The 26,278-nt window shown below is 37.3% G+C and overlaps 4 protein-coding genes across 5 annotated transcripts; all 4 read right to left on the reverse strand.

Annotated features, from left to right (window-relative positions):
- Nucleotides 1-1,897: 1,897 nt before the first annotated feature.
- LOC113761007 (transketolase, chloroplastic) lies at nt 1,898-6,020 on the reverse strand. Its single transcript, XM_027303799.1, has 7 exons — nt 5,414-6,020; nt 4,698-4,788; nt 4,506-4,611; nt 4,120-4,402; nt 3,773-3,921; nt 3,530-3,683; nt 1,898-3,290 (listed from the first exon to the last, which is right to left on the reverse strand). The coding sequence occupies exons 1-7, from the start codon at nt 5,906-5,908 to the stop codon at nt 2,331-2,333; spliced, it is 2,238 nt and encodes a 745-aa protein (XP_027159600.1). The 5' UTR covers nt 5,909-6,020; the 3' UTR covers nt 1,898-2,330.
- Nucleotides 6,021-9,265: 3,245 nt separating this feature from the next.
- LOC113763379 (DNA repair protein RAD51 homolog 3) lies at nt 9,266-12,172 on the reverse strand. Of its 2 annotated transcripts, none has more exons than XM_027307157.1 (9): nt 12,002-12,172; nt 11,710-11,811; nt 10,971-11,093; nt 10,779-10,812; nt 10,623-10,693; nt 10,296-10,522; nt 10,055-10,186; nt 9,869-9,935; nt 9,266-9,692 (listed from the first exon to the last, which is right to left on the reverse strand). In XM_027307157.1, the coding sequence occupies exons 1-9, from the start codon at nt 12,111-12,113 to the stop codon at nt 9,517-9,519; spliced, it is 1,044 nt and encodes a 347-aa protein (XP_027162958.1). In that variant the 5' UTR covers nt 12,114-12,172; the 3' UTR covers nt 9,266-9,516. The 2 variants fall into 2 exon arrangements, with proteins under 2 accessions (XP_027162958.1, XP_027162957.1); XM_027307156.1 differs by having other exon boundaries at nt 11,704-11,811.
- An 894-nt stretch (nt 12,173-13,066) lies between these two features.
- LOC113763242 (pentatricopeptide repeat-containing protein At3g04130, mitochondrial-like) lies at nt 13,067-16,021 on the reverse strand. The gene is made up of 2 exons (XM_027306996.1): nt 15,938-16,021; nt 13,067-14,963 (listed from the first exon to the last, which is right to left on the reverse strand). The coding sequence occupies exon 2, from the start codon at nt 14,905-14,907 to the stop codon at nt 13,354-13,356; it is 1,554 nt and encodes a 517-aa protein (XP_027162797.1). The 5' UTR covers nt 14,908-14,963; nt 15,938-16,021; the 3' UTR covers nt 13,067-13,353.
- Nucleotides 16,022-17,684: 1,663 nt separating this feature from the next.
- On the reverse strand, nt 17,685-24,813 carry LOC113754394 (probable tRNA N6-adenosine threonylcarbamoyltransferase, mitochondrial). Its single transcript, XM_027298797.1, has 13 exons — nt 24,453-24,813; nt 24,300-24,344; nt 23,671-23,745; nt 23,018-23,114; nt 22,665-22,755; nt 21,713-21,762; nt 21,086-21,276; nt 20,891-20,976; nt 20,430-20,505; nt 20,175-20,258; nt 19,931-20,045; nt 18,917-19,005; nt 17,685-18,285 (listed from the first exon to the last, which is right to left on the reverse strand). The coding sequence occupies exons 1-13, from the start codon at nt 24,741-24,743 to the stop codon at nt 18,139-18,141; spliced, it is 1,437 nt and encodes a 478-aa protein (XP_027154598.1). The 5' UTR covers nt 24,744-24,813; the 3' UTR covers nt 17,685-18,138.
- Between the last annotated feature and the right edge of the window lie 1,465 nt (nt 24,814-26,278).

The following is a 26,278-nucleotide window of genomic DNA, read 5'->3' on the forward strand; positions in this document are numbered from 1 at the left end:
TTACTCTCTTTGTTACTGTTGCCTTGATAAGGATTAAAATTGGATTGGGCAAAGTAATTTCTGCTTTTGTTGATTAAAGATAGGATCATCCATCATGTGGTATGTCACCGTCACGTTAGTGGTATCTCAAGAGTTTTTTTTTTTTTTTTTTGGGTCACACACTTATTTCTACAGTGTGATTTACCTTTCAACCGCGCAAAGAGACACACGCACACAGAATCCAAGGTAATTTCATCAGTTTACTCAAAAGATAATTGCTGACTTCTGGGTAAACTCATGGGCCTTAAATCCTACACACACACACCTCTCATAACCGATGTGGGAACAAGGAGTTGGGGAATCAATGTGGGAACAAGGAGTTGGGGGAATGGGAACGCAGGAAGCTTAAGAGCCTTGACTAAGAACCCATACATACACTGACACTCCTCTCCTGTTTTCCTTTTTCTTTCAACAGCAGTGTGATTTACCATAATGTGGTTATCACATCACACTGTAGAATTTTCCTTAAAAAAATGTCTACAAAGTAAATAAAGAGAAAAGGCTGGCAAAAGGTTAAAGGGCTCATTCTATTTGGCACTTCGTTGCCTTACTTTCAAGTACGCTAATAGGGCAGTTGAACACTAGCTAGCTTATGCCAACTCGAGTTTAGTTGGGATGGCAATATCAGTTAGCTCACAAGGTACTAGAGATTGTTCTTCTAAACCAATTCAATTTTGGGACTCTTGATTTCAACTGACGGTGTTACAGATGCAATGGGACTCTTGATTGAGGTCGATTCGATTGTAGTTTTTTTTCATTCAGAATTCAGCAATCTTTCGTCTCTGTAAAAAGGAAAAGGAAAAGAATGGACTAGAAATGTCTGAATTTGATAGCCCCAAACCCCTTAAAAAACACAAGGGAGGGCTTTGATATGAATTTATCTTTCGTTTCTTTGGCAAATATTACACTTATGCTGGGTCGGAACAGCGGATGGACGATTGCCCGTGCGACACTCTCCTGTTAATACTCTCAAAGATCTTCACCTAACACATGATCCTGCTTAATGAACAATTATACAGAACATCACTGATCTGAAGTTGTTGGATAGTACTAAAGTCTTGACTTCGAAGTTCCCGGTTAGGTAGGTGTTGAATTGTTCTATGCACTATCACATGATTCTGTACAAGAGTTTTTTTGACTCGGGGAAATTTTTTTAATAAACGACCATAATTGGATTATTCTTAAGAAACTGGTTATATATAATAAAACTCGCTCGCGAGTGTCTCACCATTAAATCATCCTGTGGTTGGCCATTGGACGTTTGTAATTAAATAAAGAACTGCGTTGCATTTTGCATAGAAGGAGAATATGCTTTTTACCATTCTCAAGGCATATTATTCTATGGGAGGATACTTTTTTCACGGTCCATACCAAACTATACTTCCAACTTCCAAGGAAATAAAGTGCAATAATTTGAGCTCTTCAGCTAAGGCAAGGTAAACCTGTTGCCTCTGCACAAGAAAATGGTACTCTGGTATAATACTAGTAGACAAGTACGTACGTTGAGGATAGGCAGGCTGAGAGCCAGAAGTTCAACTACCACATATGAAATAGCCACACCCGCAACATTCAACAACCACATAACAACGGATGGATCATCATTCATCACCCCACTCCCGGTCCCATACATTGTTTGTTTGTTTCTGGCTTAGGAAATCCTCATTCTCAGCCTAAAGAGATTGGGTTGCCCCACACAGGTTTTGAAAGGTTTGAAGCTCCGCAGCAGTCCATCTCAATACAAATTCTGAAATTTACTCTGTGTTTATCCAAGATATCATATAACGAACATTGGAACTCTTATTGGTCCGTTTAATATCGTTAAGAAGCGCAGAACATCACATTTCCAATCACAGCAAAATGACTCAGAAAAGCTACTCACCATTCAAAGACTCTGCGAGCAGTTTTGATGATACATGGCAATGTGGAGGAGAGCTTATTAGTCTCATTTATCTATTAAAACATGAGAAAACATAATAAAGAGGAAAAAAAACAAACAAACAAACAAAAAGGACCTCCAATCAAATAACCACATCAAATTACAAAAACCATGTTCCAGTGTACAAGTTCAGAAGCATCCTAAACTGCCTCCTCTCTGCAGCCTCAAATTGCTCCACCGATGAAGGCAGCTGCTAAAGCAAGAAATATTTCTTCTCTTATTATGAAATGTCAAATGGCAGTCAATTGAGCCAAGTACCTCACCAAGGGTTTTTGCTGTAAACTGCATGCCCCATATAACGAATCCAAAATACCTCAGCACAGAACGAGCAACTGGAAATCCCATTTTCTGAAGCCTAAGAAACACTTTTCGCTGCAGCTACAACAGCCTCTGCTGTAATGCCAAGCTCCTTGTATATTTTTCCTGCAGGAGCACTAGCACCAAATCGGTCAATTCCGATTGCTTTTCCTTTAGGTCCAACAATCTTTTCCCATCCGAATGTTGATCCAGCCTCGATGCTAACCCTAGCTGTTACAGCCGCTGGAAAGACACTTTCCTTGTACTCAGCTGATTGCTCATCAAAAAGCTCCCATGAAACAAGAGAGACAACTCTGACGGCCTTCCCTTCCTTTCTTAGTTCATCAGCAGCTTTGGCTGCAATTTCCAACTCTGAACCAGTTCCAATCAAGATCACATCAGGCTTGTTGCCTGAAGAGTTGTCTGATATAATGTAGCCACCCTTTGCCACTCCTTCAATAGAAGTTCCAGCAAGTTGGGGCAACTTTTGCCTTGAGAGAGCAAGGATTGATGGTCTCTTCCTATTGAGGACAGCTACCTTGTAAGAACCAGCTGTCTCATTGCCATCAGCTGGACGCAACATCAAAATATTAGGCATTGCCCGAAAACTTGCCAAGTGCTCAATTGGCTGATGGGTGGGTCCATCTTCTCCCAGCCCAATTGAATCATGAGTCATCACGTAGATAACACCGGCCTCAGACAAGGCAGATATCCTAATGGCAGCTCTCATGTAGTCAGTGAACACAAAGAAAGTTGCACAGTAGGGAAGTAGGCCAGGGCTGTGGAGAGCAATCCCATTACAGATGGATCCCATACCATGCTCACGTACACCAAACCTAACATTACGTTCTTCTGGTGTCTTCGTTTGGAAGTCACCATACATTTTAAGAAGGGTCATGTTAGAGGAGGCAAGATCAGCACTCCCACCAAGCAGACCAGGGAGAACCTTAACAAGGGCATTAAGATTTTGCTGAGACAGGTTTCTGGTGGCATCAGCTGGGCTCTCAGGAGTGTATGCCTGAGGGCAAAAGTATAAAAATCACAACTGAATCAAACCACAGGACAAGGGAAGGGACTGCAATGCCAGGTCAATAGATCTGACTTGAAAGCAGACACTAAATATAATTGAGTCCAATTTGTTTAGTCCAAAAGAAAAGTTTCCAAAGACAAAGGATAATATATATATGCAAATTAACAGAATGAATCTCGATGTCACAAGGTGAAATAAAAGAGCAAATCTGTTTCTTAGCTACTTACAGGAAGCGCTTTCTCCCATCCAGCTGGCAATTCACCAGTTATGAGGGACTTCAACTCAGCAGCTTCTTCTGGATATTTTTTTTCATATTCAGCAAATTTGGCATTCCATTCAGCTTCATAAGCAGCACCCACAGGAACATGGCGGCTCCAGTGTCTGAAGAAAAAATGATCACAATTGTAAGTTTTCAAGAAAAAGTTAACCAAGCTTTATCCAATTCAAGAAGCAGGCAAGATCATTCATACTTCTTGACATCCTCAGGAACATGGAAAGGCTCATAAGGCCATCCAAGGTTCTGCCTAGTGGCCTCTACTTCCTTGGCACCCAACGCACTGCCATGTACACTGTATGAGTTTGCCTTGTTGGGGGATCCATAACCAATTGTTGTGGTAACCTGTATGGAAGAAATATATTTAACAAAAATATCCCAATTTGAAGAATGCAGGAAGAAACACCAAGCAATCAAGCCGGAAATATTTCAAATCTACCAGCCCATTCACTTTAGCGGAGGAACTGTTTTAGAGATAAATGCAGCAACAACTATAGGAAAACATGAAGTAAGGCTCAAGATGAAGCATAATCAGTATCTGACCTTGATCAAGGTAGGCTTGTCTTTTACAGCCTTTGCTTCCTTGATGGCAGCACGAATTTCATCATAACCTGTATTACCATTCTTGACCCAGATAACATGCCATCCAAGAGCCTCAAACCGGAGTTCGACACTCTCGGTAAAAGCAATTTCAGTATCACCATCAATTGAAATATGGTTATCATCATAGAAGGCAATCAGCTTTCCAAGTCCCCAGTGGCCAGCAAGGGAGCTAACTTCATTTGAGACCCCCTCCATTTGACATCCATCACCAAGGATAACATATCTATATAAGATGTAAAAGTCCCGTCATTAAAGAACATAGAGAACTGGCATTTGAGACCCCAGAAAATTGAAACAACTATTAACAATTCAGGAAGTCATATTACGTGTAGTGGTCAACAATCTCGGCATCCGGTTTGTTGTAACGAGCAGCCAAGTGTTTCTCAGCAAGGGCTAAACCAACAGCATTTGCAATACCTTGGCCAAGCGGACCTAATCAAAAGCAATGAGAGACAACGATTAGTCCCACCACTCCGTTCAACGTCCAAATATACTAGCTGAACTAAATTCTATCTAACCAGTGGTGACTTCAACACCAGGTGTCTCAAAGTTCTCAGGATGACCCGGAGTTTTGCTTCCCCATTGGCGGAACTGCTTCAAATCTTCCTCCTAAATATCCCATGGAAACACATTCAGTCCAATGGGAGAAAAAAAAAACCCACTCCATAACTCAATCCAGCACAAGCAATGTCATGAAAACAACTTAAAACCTTCCTGCACAGGACAATATCACCTCCATCTTGCTACTTTAAAAACCCAGGCTCCATTTACTAGCTCAAGTAATACAATCATCTTATACCAGGTGAATTAAACAAACTAAAAGCAGACCAGTGAAAAAAAAATCAGCAACCAACTCTAAACAGTACCAAATAATTGAAAAGGCTACAGAAAATAATAAATGTAAGCTAATTATAAAACAAGATCAGATATAATCCAGTAAAATTCCATTCAAAATCCAATTTTTACCAGATTCTCCACCAAAACCACCTCCAAAATGAGGTGCAAAAGTCAAACATCACAGCAAAATGCATTGAAAATCCGATCTTCAGCAATGTTCTAACAAGCCGACCTCGAAAATGACATGCAGAGTTGGAAAACCACTAATCCAAGAAAAAACCAGATCCAAAATCCAATCTTCTAACCCAAAACAAAAAAAAAAAACATCTGGGACTGCACCAGTTAGATCGGATAAACGGATGAATTCACACAGAAACTACGATTAAGAAGTGTTGACCTTGACAGAGTCATATCCAGCAAGGTGAAGCAAAGCATACTGAAGCATACATCCATGGCCGGCTGAGAGAACAAACCGGTCCCTGTTGAACCAATAAGGATTCTTGGGATTATACTTCATGACCTCATCATAAAGAATATGACCCATTGGAGCACAACCCATGGGTAGACCCGGGTGACCGGAATTAGCCTTCTCGACAGCATCGACGGCCAAGAAACGGATGGTATTGATGGACTTTTCTAAAAGGGCCGTGTCGGTTTTCTCCAGAGTTTCTACTGCAGCTGAGGCCAAGACCTGGGCTTGGCGTCGACCCGCTGTTGGGACGGAGGGACTGCGGCGGCGGGAGGTAGCAGTGGTGGTTGTGGAGGGGGCGGATTTAAGGCCAGAAAATGTGGGGAAGGAAACAGAAGGGAGGTGGGGGTTGGAAGAGCCATGGCGAGGGATGGAGCCGGCGAGAACGGCCTGGGAGAGAGTGAGGGAAGAAGAAGAAGCCATGACTCTCTTCTGGTAGTGGTGTTGGTGGGGACTTGGGAGGGAGAAGAATTAGGGGGTGTGTTTCTTCGGGGTGGATAGATTATATCGAGAAGGGAGGGAGGAGAGTTGGTGGACTTATTAATTTGATTTTGTTGCTGTGTTTTATTGAATGATGATGATATATGACGTTGTACTACAAAAATTGGTGTGTGAGAGAGGGATAAAAAAAGAGGCACAAGAAGACACTACTCTATTGGAGACCGAAAGAGGTACAAAAGCTTTGCTTTATTTTGGTATTGATTTGTTTGTTCAACTGCAAGGAATATACTGCACTACCATTAATGTGTTACTAGTTTGCTTGCTCCTCCCCATAAAACCAAAAATCAAGAACTTATCCCAGATGATTTGAAAAATGAGAAGTACATCTAAGAAGTGGAAAAGGGAATCACCGAATTATAGTAAGTATTTAATTTTGGGTGCATATAATTTGAGTATATGTACACCAATTGAGTCAATAAAAAGGATTTGGACCTGTATATTTGAGGTTTTGCATGTTTACTTGAAAATTGGGATGATTGGTTTTAGATACAAATGGTGCCGTTTTGCTCTTAGCTCGATGGTTATTCAACAATTAGTTCCTGTCTATATGCCTCATTGAGCGTTGAGTTCAGCTCAAATGTAGTATGGACTGATTCGGTTGATTTTCAGTTTCTAACCCAAGGGAAAAAAAAGCTGTTATCAGATCGTCAGCAACTGAAAACACTACTACTATTACTAATATCCAATTCTTGTGTATGGCAAGAGATGAATGGTTGAAAGGACAAAAGATACTACTGAGAACTGGGGTAGGGCGGAAAAGGGACAGAGATTTGAATGGGTGGAAGATCATTGACAGATAGAGACTGGGGAAGAAGAAGAGGAAGAGCATGTGATGTGGTGGCATGAGACAGGATGGTTGGATGGGGGAGGAGAAACCGAGGAAGAGATCGGGGCCGTTGAGTAAGGGTAGGATATGAATGCTTTCCAATTTTTTAATGAATTAACGTGGTCCGCATGCAGAATTTTCTGACTGAAGTTGTGCATTCGTTTGATTTGTAAGGTGAATTAAACTAAGAGAGCAACGACTGAAGCCTTGATCAAACCTCCTTAGGTCATAGGTGAGGGTTCAAATCTTAAACCCCACCTTCAAGGCTTCAACAAAAAAAATTTAAGGATAGTACCATAGCATTTCTTTGATTTAGTTAACTCTATATACTCACTAGTTTCTAACACAAGCCTCCTTAAACTCCCCTTCCCCTTAAATAAGAATAGAATAGATTATACAATATATTGTTGCTGACAAAAAAAAAAAAAAAAAGACTAAAGTCTTGTTCAATTGGTCATTTTTTATGAACAATTTTTTCATATACAATGTTATAATAAGATACAAATAAAAAATAATCCCAAAAACACAAAAACAATCTTAAAAACAAAAAAAAAAAAAAAAAAACAGCCTCATTCATAGTAAAAATTGTTTACCTACGTTGTTACAGTAAAATATTTTAAAAATACCCCAAAAACAGTTAATACAAACAGTCTCGTGCTGTAGCTTTACTAATGCATACAAAACCAAACAGGAAAAGAGAAACCAAAACGTTTTTTTTTTCTTTTTAACATTATACGTAGTAGCTGTTTTCACTCTAATTATTTTTGTCTCCTGCCAAATAATTCAATCCGACATGAAAGAATTTGTATCTCACGATGTTTTAGTATCCACTTACTTGATGATGCCTCAGGATTGAACTGCATGTCGGCTGGGAAATAAAATTCAATTTGGTTCTACCACAAATTAGGCATTTCAAGACGTGGAAGTTGAAGATTGAAAACCTTTTGCATTTTTACTCCTACCAACTTTGAAGTTTGAACAACTTGTTCTCCAATGGGGAAATGAAAAATGAAAAAAACGAAACGCAGCCCCCAATTTGGTGAGATTTGCGTCTGCATGACATAAATTTTTGTTTGCAGCTCTTGGAATATTTGCTATGCATTTCATCAATAAACTAACTAACGGGTCTTGAAAGAATGGCTCTAAAATTTTAATAAACCTCAAAATAAGTGGTCGTTGTAGGGGGGAAAGAGAGAACATAGGTGGAATCGACGAAATGTTTAAGAACAAATCTAGGGATAGTTTTCACATCCTGTACAAATTCAACCCATTGACTAGAAAAAGTTGAGCCGCCAGACTCCACCTACCTCCGTATCCAATCCACCATTTCTGCTAGTAATATTTTGGCAACCCTTCAATGACTTAGAGGCCATTCAGGGATTGCTGAGCTACTTTTTAGAATTTTTATATAAAAAATATATATATATATATATATTGTAACAATTAGATGCGTAGAGCCAAAAAAAAGGGTTAATACCACTTTGTCCCCCCAAACTTTGGACGATTACCCACTTCAGTCCCTAAACTTCAAAATGGGACACTTAAGTCCCTAAATTTATAAATACATCCCACTTAAGGAAAATTGTTAACAAATCCTGAATGCCGTTGGTGGTCGAAGTGTCCCATTTTATAAGGGTTTAGGGATTTAAGTGTCACATTTTATAAGTTTAAGGACTTAAGTGGAATGTATTTATAAGTTTAGGGACTTAAGTGCCCCATTTTAAAGTTTAGGGACTGAAGTGGGTAATCGTCAAAAGTTTGGGGGGACAAAGTGGAATTAACCCAAAAAAAAAAAAAAAAAAGGGTTTGGGGAGGGGGAGGGGGGGAGGGTTAGAGTATACATTTGGTTCTGTGACCTCAGAGTCCTCTATAGCCCAAAGTCAAGCATCTTCTATCTATTAGAAAATAAAACACCTTGAAGGCTAGAACCAATACGCAATAAGTGACGCAATAATAAGACAACAAAAGTAGAAGATCATCATCTTCTTCAACAAATTTGCAACCAAATAAGAAAACCTCAAAGCACCCGACCCGAGGACAAAATTTTCATAAATGATGAATAGGATCGATGTTCAACAACAATGAGGCTAATCCCTTTAGTGGGCGTGTAGATAAGCAAAACAAGCCCTAATATCAAAAGAAAGTACGAAAAGTTAGAAAACATATTGCATGAAAACAAATAATAATAATAATAAAAAGAGTACCCCAAAAAAGGCTGGATTTTGACATGAAAAATTCTTGGCACCCTGGAGACTCGAAGTTTGCTACTCAAAAGTCAGCTTCAGATTAAACTTCTGCATATATGCTCATCGTGCACAAGTCTAGCACGGAGTCTGAAGGGCAAAAGCTTGTTCAAACAAGGAATGACAGCTAGTAATTTATTTTTAAACGACAAAGCATGAATATAATAACATCAAGAAAAATACACCAAATCTATACTCGTCAAATGCTGAAAAGTTGACTTCTAAATTTTCAGATGTATCCATGGTATATTACAAATTATGTTGTAAGAACAGGTGTTCTCGAAAGTTCTGAAGTCCTTGTGATGGGGATAATGGAAGGAGAGATGACTAAAACGTTGATTTTACCACCAGGCGATTTGATTCATTGTCATTCAGCCTCAGACAACAAATTGGTTCTATAATTACAAAGCTACAAGGAAACAAAGCACCCCTGCATTGATTTCTAGCGAGTCAGTATAAACTTACATCAGTTTGACTCGTTTACAGTTTGAAGCCAAATTTCGGATCCCTCTGCCAGTTACAGCATATGGAGCAGATGCTGATCGAATAGAAGGTGACTTGTCAATATGGGCATAGCGTCCATTGCCATTCCAGTACAAAATGATACGATTTGTACAAGCATGTGACCAACTATCACCTGCCCAGCAAGATTTAGGAACTTAGAAAAGGATATGTCCCTGATGACCAGAATCTGGAATCAGGTTGGATGAAAGACAAAGAGGGAGGAAAAATTAACTATAAAAACAACAGTAGCAGAGCACCCAAGGAAAGACAAGTATAAGAAAATTATTCTTAAAGAAGACAGATTCTTACCTAGAGCAAGAGTCAGTTGAAATGAACCTCCCGAATACTTGGTGGTTACTTGATTCAACAAAATAACCTGTATTATGATGTCCTCTGGTCAATAGAGTGCACAAACATGAAGTAATGCCATTCAGTTGGATAAGAATGAGACAGCTTAAAGAATATGAGAAGGAAAAGAGATAGTCTAACTCTTACTGCTAGAGTAAATTTCTTTGCAAGTTTCATCAACTTCAAGGCCATTCCACCAAGTAATCGAGTTCTAAGTGCCATGTCATCAAAATCTTGACGGAAGTGAAAAGTAATGCTGTCAACAATAACAACCTTGATCTGTGACAGTAGAGGAATGTCAATAATTTACAACGAAAATTTGCATAATGCAAGCTCTCAATGACATCACCAACATCATTAAAAAAAAGAACTTAAATACTACACCTACATCTTTATGCTCTGAAATGAACTTCTCCAAGTAATTTATCACGGCGATTTGCTCTGTGTAACTGCAAATGCGAAAGTAGTATATATTGGCAAGAAAATCATTTGCCTGCAGATTTACTTGACGGGCTGGCAAATCTTTACGTAGAAAGCTATCATATTCTTGCATGTCTTTGATGCATGCTTCAGCAACTTGCTGAACACGTTCAACCATAAAGCTGCCTTCCGTATCTAAAAAAAGAACTCATAGAATCTTCAGTTGAAATGCCTTTGGAGAAAGCAGTAGCAGATTTAGTCGAACCACCATGAGTATTTTGTGTACCGTACTTACCAATATAAACTGCTTTCCCTGCAAGGCCACCGTATTCAAGTGGAATTTGAACATTGATGGCAAGTTGAATACTGCATGCTATTATATGTCTTAATAAGAACCAAAAGGAACAGAACAAAATTTGTCAATCAACTGTAAACAGGAACAAATTCTTACCCAAGTTGTGTTTTACCAATTCCTGGCACTCCACCTGACAAAATAGAAAGTGATAAAGCTTGAGATTGTCAGCAATTTGTAGATGTCCTCTGTCTCGTTCTCTCTCTCTCTCTCTCAATGAAAGTGTTTAAGGTACCAAAACATGGTAGGAACCAGTTAATGATGAAACCATAGAGATGATAAAAGACTAACCAATTTCAGTAACTTCTTTGCAACTTATTCCTCCACCTAGGATGTCATCAAGATCTGCACATGATGTGGTAATTCTTCTGCATGATTCCTCCTCATGCAACATGTCCCAGGCGGTCTGTGCCCCTAAACAAGAAGAAAAAAATTAAGATTCAGTTAGCCGAATTTTGTGCATCCCTTGTAAGAGGCCGCATCTAGCAGCCAAAAGAAATATCTTACACAACAAGATCAACGGGTTAACAAATTCCTTCATTCACAATCCTCAGTAAACAAAATTTACAGACACACAATCGGTGATACACTTTTACAACTTACTGTGTTGGCATGCCAGTAAAATGGTAGAAAAACAAGAAGATATTCACATATTCACCTAAAAAAAATCTCAAGTACAACAAAAAGTGCTAATTCGGCATAGTAGGTGAATCTTCAGACTATATATTCCATAACGCGAAATGTAACAAAGCAAGAAAAAACTAAACAAGCCCAGCATATCACTGTAGATTTGCCCTCCTTAAAAATAATAAAAATAAAAATTTTGTAGCTCCACGAAACGGATACATCACACCTATTTGGTATAAGCAAAAGGAAAAGATTACCAAGTACAATCCCTTTATGATGATAGTCATGACTCATGCATTAGTGAAGTAAAACAAATAGAACAACTCCACAGCAACATCAAAGGCCCCCCTAAAAAAAAAATCACAATAATAATATATAATCAGCATTGATAAATTACTCAAACCATCAACAATAGAGTGGTGACTTGGAATGGTTCTCTCCGGTCCACCCCTTTGGGATGCCACCTTCAAAATCCCAGTAGCCTCGTTCTCTGAAATCCCCAAATCTAGCCATTAAACAAGAGAAACCCGTCAGGGGAAATGTTATAAAATATTCAAAAATTTAACTCACACTCATTTAGCGCAAAGATTAGCTATTATCCAACAATGAGATGTATTTGTAATCAAATACGAGTACACAAGAAAAAAGAGAATAGATGACATAACAGCTCTAGTAATACCAACAAGAAGGCATACCACGGGCGAGGTGGGCCGGCGAGATAGAGCTGAGGGAGGAGATAGAAATGTAGCCGGCGGATATCAACTTTGCTCTATGCGAAGCTGAAATTGGGAGACTCGATACTTCCATTCTCTCTCAAATTTGTCTCAGTGTGTGACTCTGTATTTTTGTTTAGAAGCTTTTCGCGGTTTTTGTTCAATTGAGTATCTGTTCAAAGGGTTTCAATTTCAATTCTAGTGCTGCTGCAAAGGAAGCATTCACAATACTTAAACGCTGCGTTTCAGAAACATTAAAAGTTTCTTCGGCCCAGAGACTCTACCAAGCTGGCCCAAATCCGTTGAACTCGTCTTAATAAGAGGAAGTTCTGGTTTGGTGTAAAAGGTTGATATTGATTTGTTGTCTATCGTTGGGCCGCTGCTATATACGTGCATCGCAGCAGAAGGCTTATTTCATTAGGCCCGAGTTTTATTCACTCTTGAATCTTGACCAATTTGAATTCATTCATCATTTAAAGTTGTTGTTCATATGTGCTTTTTTTATTTAGTTAACAAGAATCATAATCATATTAGTAATAGGATTAGTTCATATGCTTTAAGCATCATTCAAGATGAGGAATTTAAATTTCTTAGTGTCGAAATACACTGATTGTATAGTTCCATCGAACCTTTACTCAAAACTGTAAAGCTTTTGTTAATCTATAAAATCACTTATCATTCCGAAAAAAAAAATTCATTTCCAGCGAACATGTCTTTTTCTTCTTTGAACACAATTATTCGTTCGTATACGTCCCACAGAATCCCTGAACAGTTTAAAATACTCAAAGGTTGTCTCGACAAATTTGCTGATGCTAGATGACTCTGTTTCTTCTGCTTAAGCTGGGAAGCTTTCTACTCCTTTGCTGTTAGAGTACAATACTTGATGGTATATTGGTATTGATAACATAACGCACTCTAGCGATATCAATTCCCAATGGATATGTCAACCCGGCAAGGTATTCTGTAGCGTACAAGAACTAAACAAACTGATATTGAACTTGGCAGAATTATCTCTAATGCATGTGTTGCAGTTTTAGATTTCCAGCGTAGCTAAAATGCAATTTTCATCTCTAAGTAAGTGAACGTTTGATCAATTGATACAACTGCACATGGGGGAAAATTGCACTCTACAAACCAAAATTTATGAAGCATTATGCTTGTGCATGTACAGAAACACAGTGCAGATAACTGAATAAACTCTTTTACGTCCTGAGATGAAATAAGACCAAGTTGTTTAAATTGCAGAGATCCGGGGCCTTGTGTGGATTTATATGGTACGAGTGTTAACTAGTTAATTGAGGGCATAAAAGCACAATACCAAGAAATGTTGATGGTCAAGAGGATTTCATTTTCTTCATGAAGTCTTCAACCCTTGTAGCAGCATCATGCTTCTTGTTTTGTCTAAGTTCATCCAGGAGTAAGCGACAGGTAACATATCGAGGGGTTATGTCTTGAGCTATCATTTTCGTGAAGTAATTATATGCCTCTTCAGGTTTATTTACTTTGCACAGCCCATGGACCAGAAGTGCATAAGTTGACAAATCAAAACTCAGATGATGCTTGCTAGACATCTCATCCAGCAGCATACTCAAGCGATCATCTTTGTTTCCACCTTTAAAGCATGCCTTGAGCAGAGGAAAATATGTCTGCACTTCAGGCTTACAATAAGTCGACTTTTCCATATCCCTGAGAAACTCCAATGCCAATTCTTCTCGTTCCTGCTGACAAAGCATTGAAATCATTGTATTGTACGTTGATGTACTTGGGGCAACCCCCATCTGGGGCATTTCTACCTTGAAAACATGAATAGCATCACTAATTCGTCCAGCCCTGCCTAAAGTATAAAGAAAAGCATTGTAGAACAGTGTATCAGCTTTACATCCAACAGATTTCATTCTATCAATTATCCGCAAGGATTCCTCAAGTGCCCCAGACTTCGTTAATGAATGCATGATTGTGGTGAAAGTCACAACATTTGGGGTGCACTTTTGATCTTTCATTTCATCAAGCAGCTCATACACCCTACTGAAGTTAAATTGATGGCAGTAGAACTGAATAATGGTTGAGTAGCTGATAACAGTGGGCCGAAAACCATGACCTTTCATCTCTTCAATTGTCCAGTGTGCCTCTTCGACCCTATTAATTTTGCACCAACCATGAACAAATATGTTAAAAGTATGAGCATCTGGGGGGATGTGCGATTTAAGCTTCAAGAAAATTTCCCGAGCCTGCCCAACTTTTTTCTCTTTGCAAAGTGTGTCAAATAACAAATTCATGGATTCTGTATTCTTCTGCAACCCGAACTTTTCCAACTCATCAAATATCCTTACAGCATCTTCCCACTCTCCTGCACCAGCAAATCTTCTCATAACCTTTGCTATGGTATTAAGCGAGACAAGCTGAGCCATGTTCATTTCATCTACAAAAGCACACATCTTTTCCATCTGTTTCATTCTTCCCAATGTGTCCACCACTTTATCATATAAATTTGGTAAGGGCTTATAGCCTCGATGTAATTCTGCCCATCTGAAAACACCCAATGCAGATTTCCAATCATCCTTTAACCTGTGCAGCAGCCTATTAATAAGTTCATCAGTTATCTTTGTAGCATCACAAGCAGGGTCTTGCATGAGAACCTGAAAAACCTCATCTTCACTGTTTACACCATTAATTTTATGCATAAGAAGATGAAAATCGAAATCTCTTTTCAAATCTATGCATTCTTGTCCCTGATCAAAATCCCTTTCTCGAATGAAATGGTACTGCCTCACCAGAGAATGACTACAGAAGGCAGAAAAACAGCAAAGGTAATTTCTAAATATAACATGGGAAGTGGCTTGGTTTACCGTTGCAAGTAATATATTCTTCCTGGAAATGGTGCTAGACATAGAATATCACGAAGAAACGTGAAAAATTGTCTTTCTGCTTGTTCAATCCAGCAACCCTGCAGACCAAGAAATTAGTTATTTAATGATCCTCATTTCTTATAATCTGAATACTTATCAAATCATACCACAAACAAGAATATTCACGAATTTATCAAATAAAAAGTGTACAATTTAACCAAAAAATGTACAATCAAGACATGCCATTGCCAGCAGAATAAGGTGCACATTTGCAATATGTAAAAGAGAAGGGAAATGGAAAAACAAGAAATGACCAACTTTAAAAAGTGTATATATATTCCGTAGAATGCTAAAATAAAAACATGAAAACAGTGATTAGCAACTTGTTCTTTCTAATGGTTAAACCCAAAACTTCTTACGCGCCAAAGAAACCACAAGGAAAATGCAGGCATTTAAGGTGACATTTCCACGCCGGAAAACAATAAGCAATGCTTATTATTCAGCAAAAGTGGTAAATATCTGAAAAGAAAACGCAATAATGCCGAAGAAATTCCAGATTTATTATTTCTGTGGACTAACTACAGATATCCTCCAAAGTAACAATCCATAAACGAAAGGAGAAAATTTGCAGCCATTTCCTTACGAAAACTTGATTAGGACAGCTTGTTAGCAAAGCAAATAACAAGCCAGAAGTGGAAGAGTAAATTCATTAATGAAAATGCAATGGAAGAACGGATGGATTACAACCCGTAAAGATCACATTTTTCAGGCACTGGGGTTGATACAGAAGCTAAAATAAGTATACAAACTGTTTGATCATATGCCTCGGACCAATAAAATTGGCGAGCGCATGAACTATCACTGACACTAAGCTGGCAAAAACTGACAGCTTTGAAAAATTTAAGCTCGAAAAGTAAAGAGCGGCGGCTTCAGACAGTAGTTTATTCAATCGAACGACAGGAAAAAAAAGGAAAACCGCACTTCATGGCAATTACGGTTTGCAGAATTGCAGCTACAGCCACAGCCCCAGAGAAGCAGAGGCAATGACGTCTGAAAACTTCAATTAGTATACCTTGGGTGAAAAGGGAACTACGTCTCCGTAGGGAATGACAACGGACGGATTGCCGGCGGTCGCCCGAACTGTACCTTCGGTGAGGAAATGAGGAAGAGTATATTTGTTTCTTGATGGGAATAGATGTATTTCGATTGGAACATTACTTGGGACGAACATAAATAAAATTTACACACACAGCAAAGCATTAAGGGCAAAAAGCCTTCTCGAATTTTAACAATTTTATATTTCTAACACTTCGACATTTTTATTTTTTTTTTTCGACACAGGGATATCCGAGTTAATTCTTACGGGGCTCGACTAATCTCCTGCAATTCGGGAGAGGAGGCCCCACTCCACTCCTGACACGGTAATTCCAGGCAGACTCGAACCTTGGTTGCCCAAGGCCGGACAATGCCCCTAAAGAGGAAAGCGTGATCGACTGAGCTGACTGACTATTGATTGTACATTTTTTGCCCTTGAATTATTAAAAATGTACATGTACATCACGTACAAGGTTAAATGGAAAGAAAAAGATTTTCTATCGAAATAGTAGAAAGAGCAATTTCAAATTAGAATTTTAAACTTTCCACCCTCCAAGGAATATTTTGGTATAAAATTTAAAATAATTGGTGAATGACACGTAAATTAGTGATAGATCTGCTAAATTTATCCAGTGAGATTCATTAAAAATAGAGCCAAATTTGAAATCTACATGAAAATCGAAGGCTTGGAATGTAATTTGATCCAATTTTGACAATGATAAAGTGGCAGTGATATTGAATAATTGCAGTTGTCAACAAACTTGATTTGAGAAAGAATAATGTCCAAATGACTTCATTTTGAGCCAGTCTCACGTTTCGAGGAATATTTTGATATAAAATTCAAAAGAAATGGTGAATGACATGTAAAATAATTGATAAATCTACTGCTCTTTATCTAATGAGATTCATTAAAAATGGAGTGCAAATTTGAAATCTATACGAAAATAGAAGGTTTTGAATGTAATTTGATCAAATTTTGATATTGATAAAATGGCACATCAACCCTCGGTCAATCACCTTTGACTAGCAGTGAAGAGTTGCACTTGATTTGATATGAGAAAGGAGAATATATATATATAAAAAAAAAACATCGTTTATGAGATAGATTCGTTAGATTCAAATTTACGAGAGGACTATAAATAAATACACGCTTTTAATAGTTTATAGGCTAAAAATATGCAAATAATAGTTAGAGGACTAAAATTATAAAATAGTTGAAGATTTTGAGAGCCAAATGGACTTTTTACCCAAGTATTCATGTACATCATATGACGTAAAACAAAACTGCACAATCGCGCAAAAACATTTACCGGCTCCGAATCCATAATTTTACAATACTCATGCTAAACTTGACATCTCCTTTATTCGTACTTAAAAGGATATTTTCTCTAATGAGCTATTTGGGTCTTAAAAGATACTAGATAAAAGGTACATACACATACACATTATTTAAATTTCTATTTTACAATTACCTTTTCTAGCATTTTTTAGCCAAATATTTTTTTTTGGTATAACTATACATTTGCAAATGAAAATTTGCAGATATGATGCAGCATATCATCCACTGCACGAATTGTTGCAGAGATTTCGGCCTTGTTTGGACGGTCATTTTCCGCCAGAAAATTACGTCGTTTTTCGTGATCACATTTCCCTATTACTTTTTTTCCTTACATACATCAAATTGCTATAGTAATTTTTCTACAAAAAATCCTAGAAAATGCAATCCAAGCACAACCTTCGTGGAATCTCTAACATTTGTGGCCGCATAGCATTGCTCTATAATTAGAAAGACCTTTCAGGCCCCCTACAATCCAAAGATAGAATGAAGAGTGTAACAGCTATATCCTTCAAAGAGAAAATTGGCTTATGTTCATTCCATCTAGTCTACCAAGGCAAATGCTTAAACACTGGTACACAATGAGCATTGAATAACTTATGCCGTGCTCTAGAAAAATGTTCCTTGAGCAGAAAATCTTCTAGGGTATCTGTGAATCCACACATTTATATTGACAAGGGAATACTAAGAACTGTCCCGCAGAGCCAGTTTCTTGATATAATTTGAAAACTCTTACTTGATGCAAACATTCAGCCGGCGACAGTGTAGAGTTGCAAGCTATATCCTTCAAACATTAGGGCTTCAGAAAGGACATCATTCATTTGAGAGAGCACCAGTAACCTTCACACTGTAGGCTTTGGCTGTCCTAACAGAGATGCCTGAATGAGAGATGTCAGCGATGGATGAATCCGAGCCTTTCTCATTGATCGGGCATCACTTCTTCCTTCCGCATACTCCTCACCTAATGGCCACCTTGGCCGCAAATCAAGCTGTTTCATGCACGACATTCGTCAACATATTACTATCCAAAAAAAAATAGAAGCATAGATTCTTGCTACTTTTCAAAATGAAAATCCTTAAGACCACATGAAAACAAAAGCAATGAACCCAACCACCTGTAGATACTACATTTCCAACATAATTCTTTCAAAAAATGGAGTTCCTCCAATCTCCACTTAAGGTAGCCTGATCCCTTAATTTGTAATCAGTTCACGTTTAAACATGCAATTCTTTTGTCCAGATTAACTAAATAGAGGAATTTTGAGGATCGCTTTACAAACCACGTTAACCAAACCTGAAATAACACATTTGCTCAATTCTTTGCTTATTCAAAGTTCAAGAGAGCAGAAAATGGAAATTGACTAAGCTAATTAGCATTACGGCAGCAAGTCTGATCCATGCGACCACTTAACTTTTTCTCCATCAACTAATAGGTTTTGGAAACCCATCTGAAGTGAGAAGTCATGAATTAATCAACTTCTTCTTTCATATGAGAAAAGAGGCAGTAAAGACGGAAAATATAGAGCTTACTCTTCTATTAGAGATATAGCATCCAAAGCAAACAAATTCTAGCCAAAAAAATCTTTAAAAATCCAAATGAAAGCACCAAAATGACAAAACCTGGGCATCTTCAGGTTCATTGGCAGGTGGTGGAGGATCATATCTTCCTACCCGGAAATGTTCCACGCCGGTCCAAGCAATCATTACACCTTTCAGAACAAGCCAATATTATTCTTCAAGACAAGGCCCAACGTACTAGCTTTTCAGAGTTCAAATAATTTAGGGTTAAAAACAAAAAAGCCCCCTATGGTATACCCAATATACAGAAAAGGACCCCATGGTTTCAAAACATACAAAACGACACCTCATGTTTTGAACTAAATTGTAAACTAACAGAATTTGTTAAACTTAAACGAAAATGACGATTTCGCCTGTTAAACTTACCGGATTCTATTAAGTTTACCGTTAACTTTACCGAATTCCGTTAAATTTTCCGTTAAGTTTACCGGATGACGATTTCGTCTGTTAAACTTACCGGATTCTGTTAAGTTTACCGTTAACTTTACTGAATTCCGTTAAATTTTCCGTTAAGTTTACCGGATTCCATTAAGTTTAACGAATTCTGTTAGTTTACAATTTAGTTCAAAACATGAGGTGTCGTTTTGTATGTTTTGAAACCATGGGGGGTTTTCTGTGTATTAGGTATATTACAGGGGGCTTTTTTGTTTTTAACCCAATAATTTAACATCACCAAGATTTGGACAACTTTTCCACAGATGCAAATGAACCCCTACCAGGCCTAAAACAAATTAAATATGTTCTCAATGATGGGTAGATATCTAACAGATTACCACCAGAAATTGAATGTCGATGCAGCTATTCAATTGAGACTAGCCTATTCACTTTATTTTAAATTGCAAAAGTATTGTCTGTAATGAGCACTTGGATCCATCCTAATGTTGTAGTACACGAGCTTGAACCACAGAAACCACACACAATCTATCTACAAGTTATTTGTCCGAAGTTTGTATTTTTCAACTGCCAGTTATTAAAATCAAGTACCTCTGCAAATTAATCACTTTTGCATTTTCTCAATGTTAACTGAATTAGCAGGAAAAACACTTAGCACCTTACCATTATCAGTACAGAGGCTAGGAGGAGGGCACAAAAGTTGCAGGGCATTCCTTTCCACTACCTGATTAAGGCGAGAGCGGACAAACTTGTTTGAAGCAACACCTCCGGAAGCTACCTACGATGGGAGTATAAAGAAATTGCTCTGAGACAATATTCAAAGCAATATAAAGCAACAAAGCGCATGAAGTCTAGAATTCGAGAGTACAACAGCGTGGAAGCCAATTGGGAATCTTATTTCACGCACCAAATACTTCACAGAAGGCTCAATTTTCAATGCCCATTCAATTGCTCGTTGGCATTTTTCCTCTAAATGTAATACTGCAACTCGCTGCACAAAGATACTTCTTCAATGTTTAAAAAAGAGTAAAGCAATAAAGAAGAAGATGCTCATTGAGCACTATTGTTTTATTATATTTAAAGAAAGCAGACATGTGGAACTATATGTTAAAAACTTGATTTTATTTTCTTTTCATGAAATAAAAGCCAAGATCATTATCACCTGGAAAGAGGCAGCAATATTTGCCCTCGCACCTCTATCTTCACTACTAGCTGAAGAAATGGGGATTTCAGCATTGCTGCATGCACAAAGTCCAAGGAACAAAATAAGGTCAGAGGTGAAGAAGAGAAGAGGAACTTTGAACATCTAAATGTTGAAATGATTGATTGCTGGGTTAACCAACAATAGCTGCAGGGACAGAAAGTTGTTCCAACTACACGATTAATACTTTTTCCAAGCATATTCAACATGATTGACACAGCTAGAAAAGAAGATTCTTTTAGATCTTTTGCCATATTTTCCCAGATATGCTATAGTTCACAGCTAATATTTCAGCATTTTATATCCAAATAGAAGATTCAAAAGGAAGAATCTGGGACAAGACGTGACCTTCTTATCAACAGCAATAAAGAAAATATTTCTTCATGGAAAAACAATGTTTTTCATAGGCTAAAAGCACCTACATATTCTGTGCTTCGATTTCCAACCTCACTTGATTCTTTAGCCCTGCATATGAGAAGTTGCAGTCTTTGTGTTGTTTCATAGGAACCTAACAAACAACCACTTCAAAACCTGAGCTCAATATGAAGATCAAATTCTGGTCAAACTGTTTCAAAAGAAAACAAATGACACTTGACATAAAATTTCTCCAAACTTACTCTGAATTTGACTGCTTCTGCATCTCCCTCATGAGCTAACTCCTCAATTGCAGGCCCCCCACTCCTCCTCATATCAAGACCAAGCCATTTTGCAGTCTTGTCATATGCCTCCCCAATTGCATCATCAACTGTGGTACCAAGTTGTATGTAATGGCCAAGATCCCGGGCAAGAACTAAAAGGTTGTGTCCTCCTAATGATCAAAATGTTAAAAGTGCATTGACTTAATAAGTTCTTCCCCCCAAACCCCCCCCCCCCTCTTCTTCCCTCTAAGCAAATTGACTTAGTAAGTTAAAATAGTAACTAAGTTAAAAGGGTCACGAAGACTCAATCCAGTAAATGACCAAAATCATTTCACCTAAGACCCATGTGCCACTTTACAAAAAACAGTACCAGGAAATGTGTTAGAATAATGTAGAGCCCTCTGGAGCATGGTAATTCAAGATTCTTAGTTTTCAATCCAGGTAATTGGTCCTACAGCACAGCTAATTACTTTTTCTATTTTTTTTAGCAGAACTCTAGTCCGTCTCAATTCTTCTTCAAGTGTGTGCGTACTGTAGCATTGATGCACATTTGAAAATGGGAAAATAAATGTGACAAATTTAAATGAGTGCTGTGATTTATCATACCTGAGATGAGCAGGGCGAGAAAAGGGAATTGCAGTTTCTTTTCTACTAACCTAGAGAGGGGAAAAAAATTGAATAAGGCAAATGACTTTTCATGATAAGTTGAAGCTCATTCTCTTTCAACTTTCGACGAACTGAGCATAGTTGCATACAAGATTTTGAGTCCTTTTGATAGTAATAGCTACAGATTTATTATTAGAATTGGAGTGCAAATTCCATCCACGCTTTAAGGCCAGATCTCTTTATGTTCACCTTTACAGATGAGGCACCGGAAGACAAACTAATTGGAGAAAAACCTAAATCAATTGTACTTTTAAGTAGCAGGTAGATTTCCAAGTGATTTTCAATGCCTCATTTCTTCACAAACCAGTTAAGTTGATCCCTCACCATAAGACAAGAAAAATGAAAGTCATATCTCATTAAGCACATTGAGTAATAGAAGTCTCTTCAATGGACAAAAGAAGGAAACGAAAAGGTCAAAACAAAGGTCTATCTTGTAAGCTTTTCTTGCAGAGCTCAGATCTTGCCACCAAATACAATTTTCTCCTCAGTTTATTTAGTTCGTCTTTTCTACCACATCAATCATAGCCATTACATTACTGAATTCTCAATTAGTGGCTGAAATCGTGAATGATCCCCCCCCCCTAACCCACAAAACAAAAAAAAGAACCCACAAATTTTCCAGGAACATGCAACCAAAAATCAAACTGAAGCCATTTAGCGAAGGAAATAGCAAGAAGATGCAAAATTTATATATTGGCTTACAAACAACACATAAAGCTATTGTATTTTACTCAACTATCTGATAACAATTTCAGGGGAAAAAAAGGCAACATGGCTAAAGGGCAACCATGGCATTGAATTCAAAAAAGTAACACTCCTAATATGCTTTTAAAACAATTTCCAGTAATATCTTAAAAAATGTGATTTTGAGTATGAATTGAACATGTATTACCTAGCTACTAAGGCATGTGCTTCCATGTGATGCACCCCCACTATGGGTAGATTCAATCTGCCAGCAATTTTGCGAGCCTTTTGCACACCAACTACATGTGAATTGAAGAAAGGATGTTTAAGGAATTTTATCATGTTGCTCTTTGGCAAACAAACATCTAAATAACATGATAGAATTGTCATTTGACATCTTAAACATACAATGATCCCTGACAGGGTTTCACAATTTCATATGGTCTAAGGCTAATGCTTAGGGAAACCAAATGGTTTATCAATTAGAACCACATCATCTCCAGAAAATTCAATCAAGTTGAGTTCTGGAGTTTTAAATTTAACAAAAAAAAAAAAAATTACCACGCAAACAAAGGCTTAAACCAGGACCAATAGTGACTGCAACTGCAGTAAGATCCTTCTCAGTCAGTTGAGCTTTATCTAAGGCTTCCTGTACTACCTGCAAAATAAATTATTATACTTGGAAGAACAAACAAGAAGAGTAAATGAAAGAGTTACAACTCTTATTTGATAATAAACTTTAAGCCATGGATATATCTTCTTTAAAATTCAAAACTGAAGCAGGAAATCCTAAATAAGAAATTCAGAAACTAATTCAAAGCCACTTGACTATTATCATGAAAATAGCGTAAGGTAAGAAAGATACAGCAAGCAACCACAATCTCAAGAAAGCTGTTCTAGTAGATCATGGAACTAAAAAGGAAACAAATCAATAATGATGATATAGTTCTGCAACAAAAGCAAACTGAAGATAAACATAATTGCCACAACGCTGACAGCAGTAAAAAAGGCAACTCCAGTTAAAGACATGTCTTTTAATTTTTTTTCTTTTTTTTTTGCTGCGAATAAAATCAAGCAACAAGCTTAGTTCTTCTATTACATGAAACACAAAAGCAGAGTTTGAAAGCCAGAAATGGCAAATATCATAAACTACACAAAAAACACAGAGAAGGATTAAAAATCATAGGCAGCATACTCATGTCTAGATTCTGTACCTGATCAATTACTTGTGCATGTGCTTGTTCAGCCATTTTAGGTGCAACCCCCCCATAGCGAGCAAGCAGATCCGCCTTCATATCATTAGAATTCATATTCAATACAACAGATACCACAGTTGCAAAAACAAAGGATGGTTCGTATTGCTTGGGAATTTTAGTATAAAGAACACACAGAAAATTTGTTTCTATTATTTGGGGAGTAATGTACATAGACAATAGTGACAGCAACTTGATTATAGTATAAACCTGCACTAAGTTTATAACCCAGCTTTCATGAATTAAGATTAAATTTTATTATTACAAAAGCTAACTTATAGTACTTTGTATCTTGACATGGTTAAGCACAACAAAATGTCAAGATCTATACGAAGCTTAGAGTATAACAACTATCAAGAATAACAATACATTTACAGTAAGAACAGATATATGTACTTGTACTAAGATCAGCTACCATCAAAGTTTTATTCCCGCTAAACAAGATCACATTTTTTATATTATGAAAGTAGCAAGAGCCAGTAGAATCTTTCATGCTTCTCAATAATTCTCAATCACAAGCGCGTCAATTGAACTAATGCACATAAGCAAAAGCCTATTACTTTTACTTACACAAACCTATAAGACAATACCTGAGAAGACACAACTTGGCTCAGAATCTCACCACTGCTTCGAACCTGAAAATCCCAATAAACAAAAAACATGTTATTTATTCTGTAAACATACAGAACCCCCTTCAAAAAATGTTGCACCATACAAAAGAGCGAAAAGATATCATAACCTACAACAGCAGCCGCAGTATCGTCACAGCTGGTTTCAATGCCCAAAATGACTAAATTATCATCTGAGGATAATGGGTTTTGCATTTGGACTGCTGCTGATTTATTGGAATACGAGGAAACTAAACGGGGTGGACTAGAATTGAGTGGAAAAGCAGAGGAGAGAGGTGGCAATACAGGTCTGCTTGGAATTCTCAAAGCTTTGAAGGCTCTAATTGTTACGTATTGAGTGGTTTTGTGAAGTAGGTTTAGGCGCCAAGAAATTCTTGAAGATAGGGTCGGTACCAACCCCGTCATCTCCAAGTCCCGCCCAGGTAGGGTGAGGTGAGTGATCTGATCTTCCTTGGTGTGCCGGTGACCCCAAGTAGGACTTAGATTTACATCTGGGCGGAATTGCAAATTTCCGGGTTCATTGGTTTTAGAAGCAAATAATGCGAATTTCACGATTAAACCTCCTTTGACAAAGAGCTATGGCAATTTTAAAATGAGACACTAACGGCATTTCAATATTGTTTAATTTCCTGTCTGTTCTTTTTTTTTTTTTTGGTCATTGTCCTTTTCCTTTCACTTTTTTCTTACTTTTTTTTTATTGTTACCTTTCATTACTAGAGAATTTTTCTTTTGAAAAAACGAAAAATCTAGCCAAGTTCACATTTTTGCTCAACTAAAACTACTATGTCACAGAAAAAAAAGTATTATTTAGACTTTTTTGGGACAAAGAGGAATACTAACACTACCAAAAATATGTTGAATTTGACTAAAATATGTGCAATTTTCGTTCAATTTTACTATTAGTGTCTTATTACTGTTGACAATTCATCAAAAAATTGACTGAAAAATCAAACAAAAACAATTTTAATACAATCAAATTGTGTCAGTTAATTAGATATGGTTTATTGTTTTAAACTAACTAAACCATTTCAAACTTAGGTTGTATTGCTCGATTTTGAGTCTTGACTATCAAAAATTAAAAGTTTGAAAAAACTAAAGCTCTTTTTTTTTTAATAAAAATGCTGTGTATTTAATTTTGTTTTTCACGATACATTGGAAAAATATAGTGATTTGAGTGCTATTAGGTGTTGAGATCTTTCCTTAGATAAATTAGAAATATTTGCTTGGAAATTGCAATGACGTAATTTGTGAGTTGCTTTCTATTTTTAGGGGATTGAGAGAAGATCGCTAATTGTTAAAAATAAAAAAATGAAGAAAGGATAGCAAAATGACTTTCAAAAGCACTAGAACAATATGCAAACTTAAAGGAGTTTCTGTCAAGAAATGAGGCTAATGAAGCATTCGAAGTTGTGTGGATCTTTTACAAGGGTTTTCGGTGGAATGGTATAAAAAAGGAGTGGTCGATATGTAGCCAAGCCTTTTTTGATTGATCAATAAGTAAAGGCTGAAAAAACCAAATTAAAGTGCTATTGCAATGGCTGATATTATCGAGTTATTGTTAAAAGGGTTAATCGCACTTTTTCCCTTTAAGTATAGGTCATTTCTCACTTTACCCCCTAATGTTTGTTTTTCGCCAGTCTACCCCAAAAACTAACGGTCAACTCTAATAGATATAAACAGAATATTGAAAAGACAATAATATCCTTATGAAAATATTGAACAACCCAAAATGCCCATATATGTTAGTTTATGAAACGCAAGTTTCCAAAATTACCCTAGAATAATATAGGGAAATTTCCCTCCATCTGGCACGAGACAGAAAAAGAAAAAGAAATTAGGGAACACAAAAGGGAACAGACAAAAGGTTCCCTTTTGTTATTGTCGGGTCACTTTCTCTTCCTTTTTGCCATTGTCGGGTCACTTTCTCTCCACTTGTGCTT

Source organism: Coffea eugenioides, chromosome 2 (genome assembly GCF_003713205.1).
Source record: "Coffea eugenioides isolate CCC68of chromosome 2, Ceug_1.0, whole genome shotgun sequence".
Classification (NCBI taxonomy): domain Eukaryota; kingdom Viridiplantae; phylum Streptophyta; class Magnoliopsida; order Gentianales; family Rubiaceae; genus Coffea; species Coffea eugenioides.

Excerpts from the sequence above, each read along its gene's own strand:
- LOC113754394 (XM_027298797.1), bottom strand. The coding sequence starts at position 24,743 with ATGACGGGGTTGGTACCGACCCTATCTTCAAGAATTTCTTGGCGCCTA. Across the intron at positions 20,977-21,085 it reads CAGAAGCAGTCAAATTCAGA|GTTCCTATGAAACAACACAA; the intron begins GTAAGTTTGGAG and ends GTTGTTTGTTAG. Across the intron at positions 20,506-20,890 it reads GAAATCGAAGCACAGAATAT|CAATGCTGAAATCCCCATTT; the intron begins GTAGGTGCTTTT and ends TTGTGCATGCAG.
- LOC113761007 (XM_027303799.1), bottom strand. The coding sequence starts at position 5,908 with ATGGCTTCTTCTTCTTCCCTCACTCTCTCCCAGGCCGTTCTCGCCGGC. Across the intron at positions 4,612-4,697 it reads TGGTGTTGAAGTCACCACTG|GTCCGCTTGGCCAAGGTATT; the intron begins GTTAGATAGAAT and ends GCTTTTGATTAG. Across the intron at positions 3,922-4,119 it reads ACAAGCCTACCTTGATCAAG|GTTACCACAACAATTGGTTA; the intron begins GTCAGATACTGA and ends TCTTCCATACAG.
- LOC113763379 (XM_027307156.1), bottom strand. The coding sequence starts at position 12,113 with ATGGAAGTATCGAGTCTCCCAATTTCAGCTTCGCATAGAGCAAAGTTG. Across the intron at positions 11,094-11,703 it reads CTCTATTGTTGATGGTTTGA|GGGCACAGACCGCCTGGGAC; the intron begins GTAATTTATCAA and ends CTTCTTGTTTAG. Across the intron at positions 9,936-10,054 it reads CAAAGAAATTTACTCTAGCA|GTTATTTTGTTGAATCAAGT; the intron begins GTAAGAGTTAGA and ends ATCATAATACAG.
- LOC113763242 (XM_027306996.1), bottom strand. The coding sequence starts at position 14,907 with ATGTCTAGCACCATTTCCAGGAAGAATATATTACTTGCAACGGTAAAC.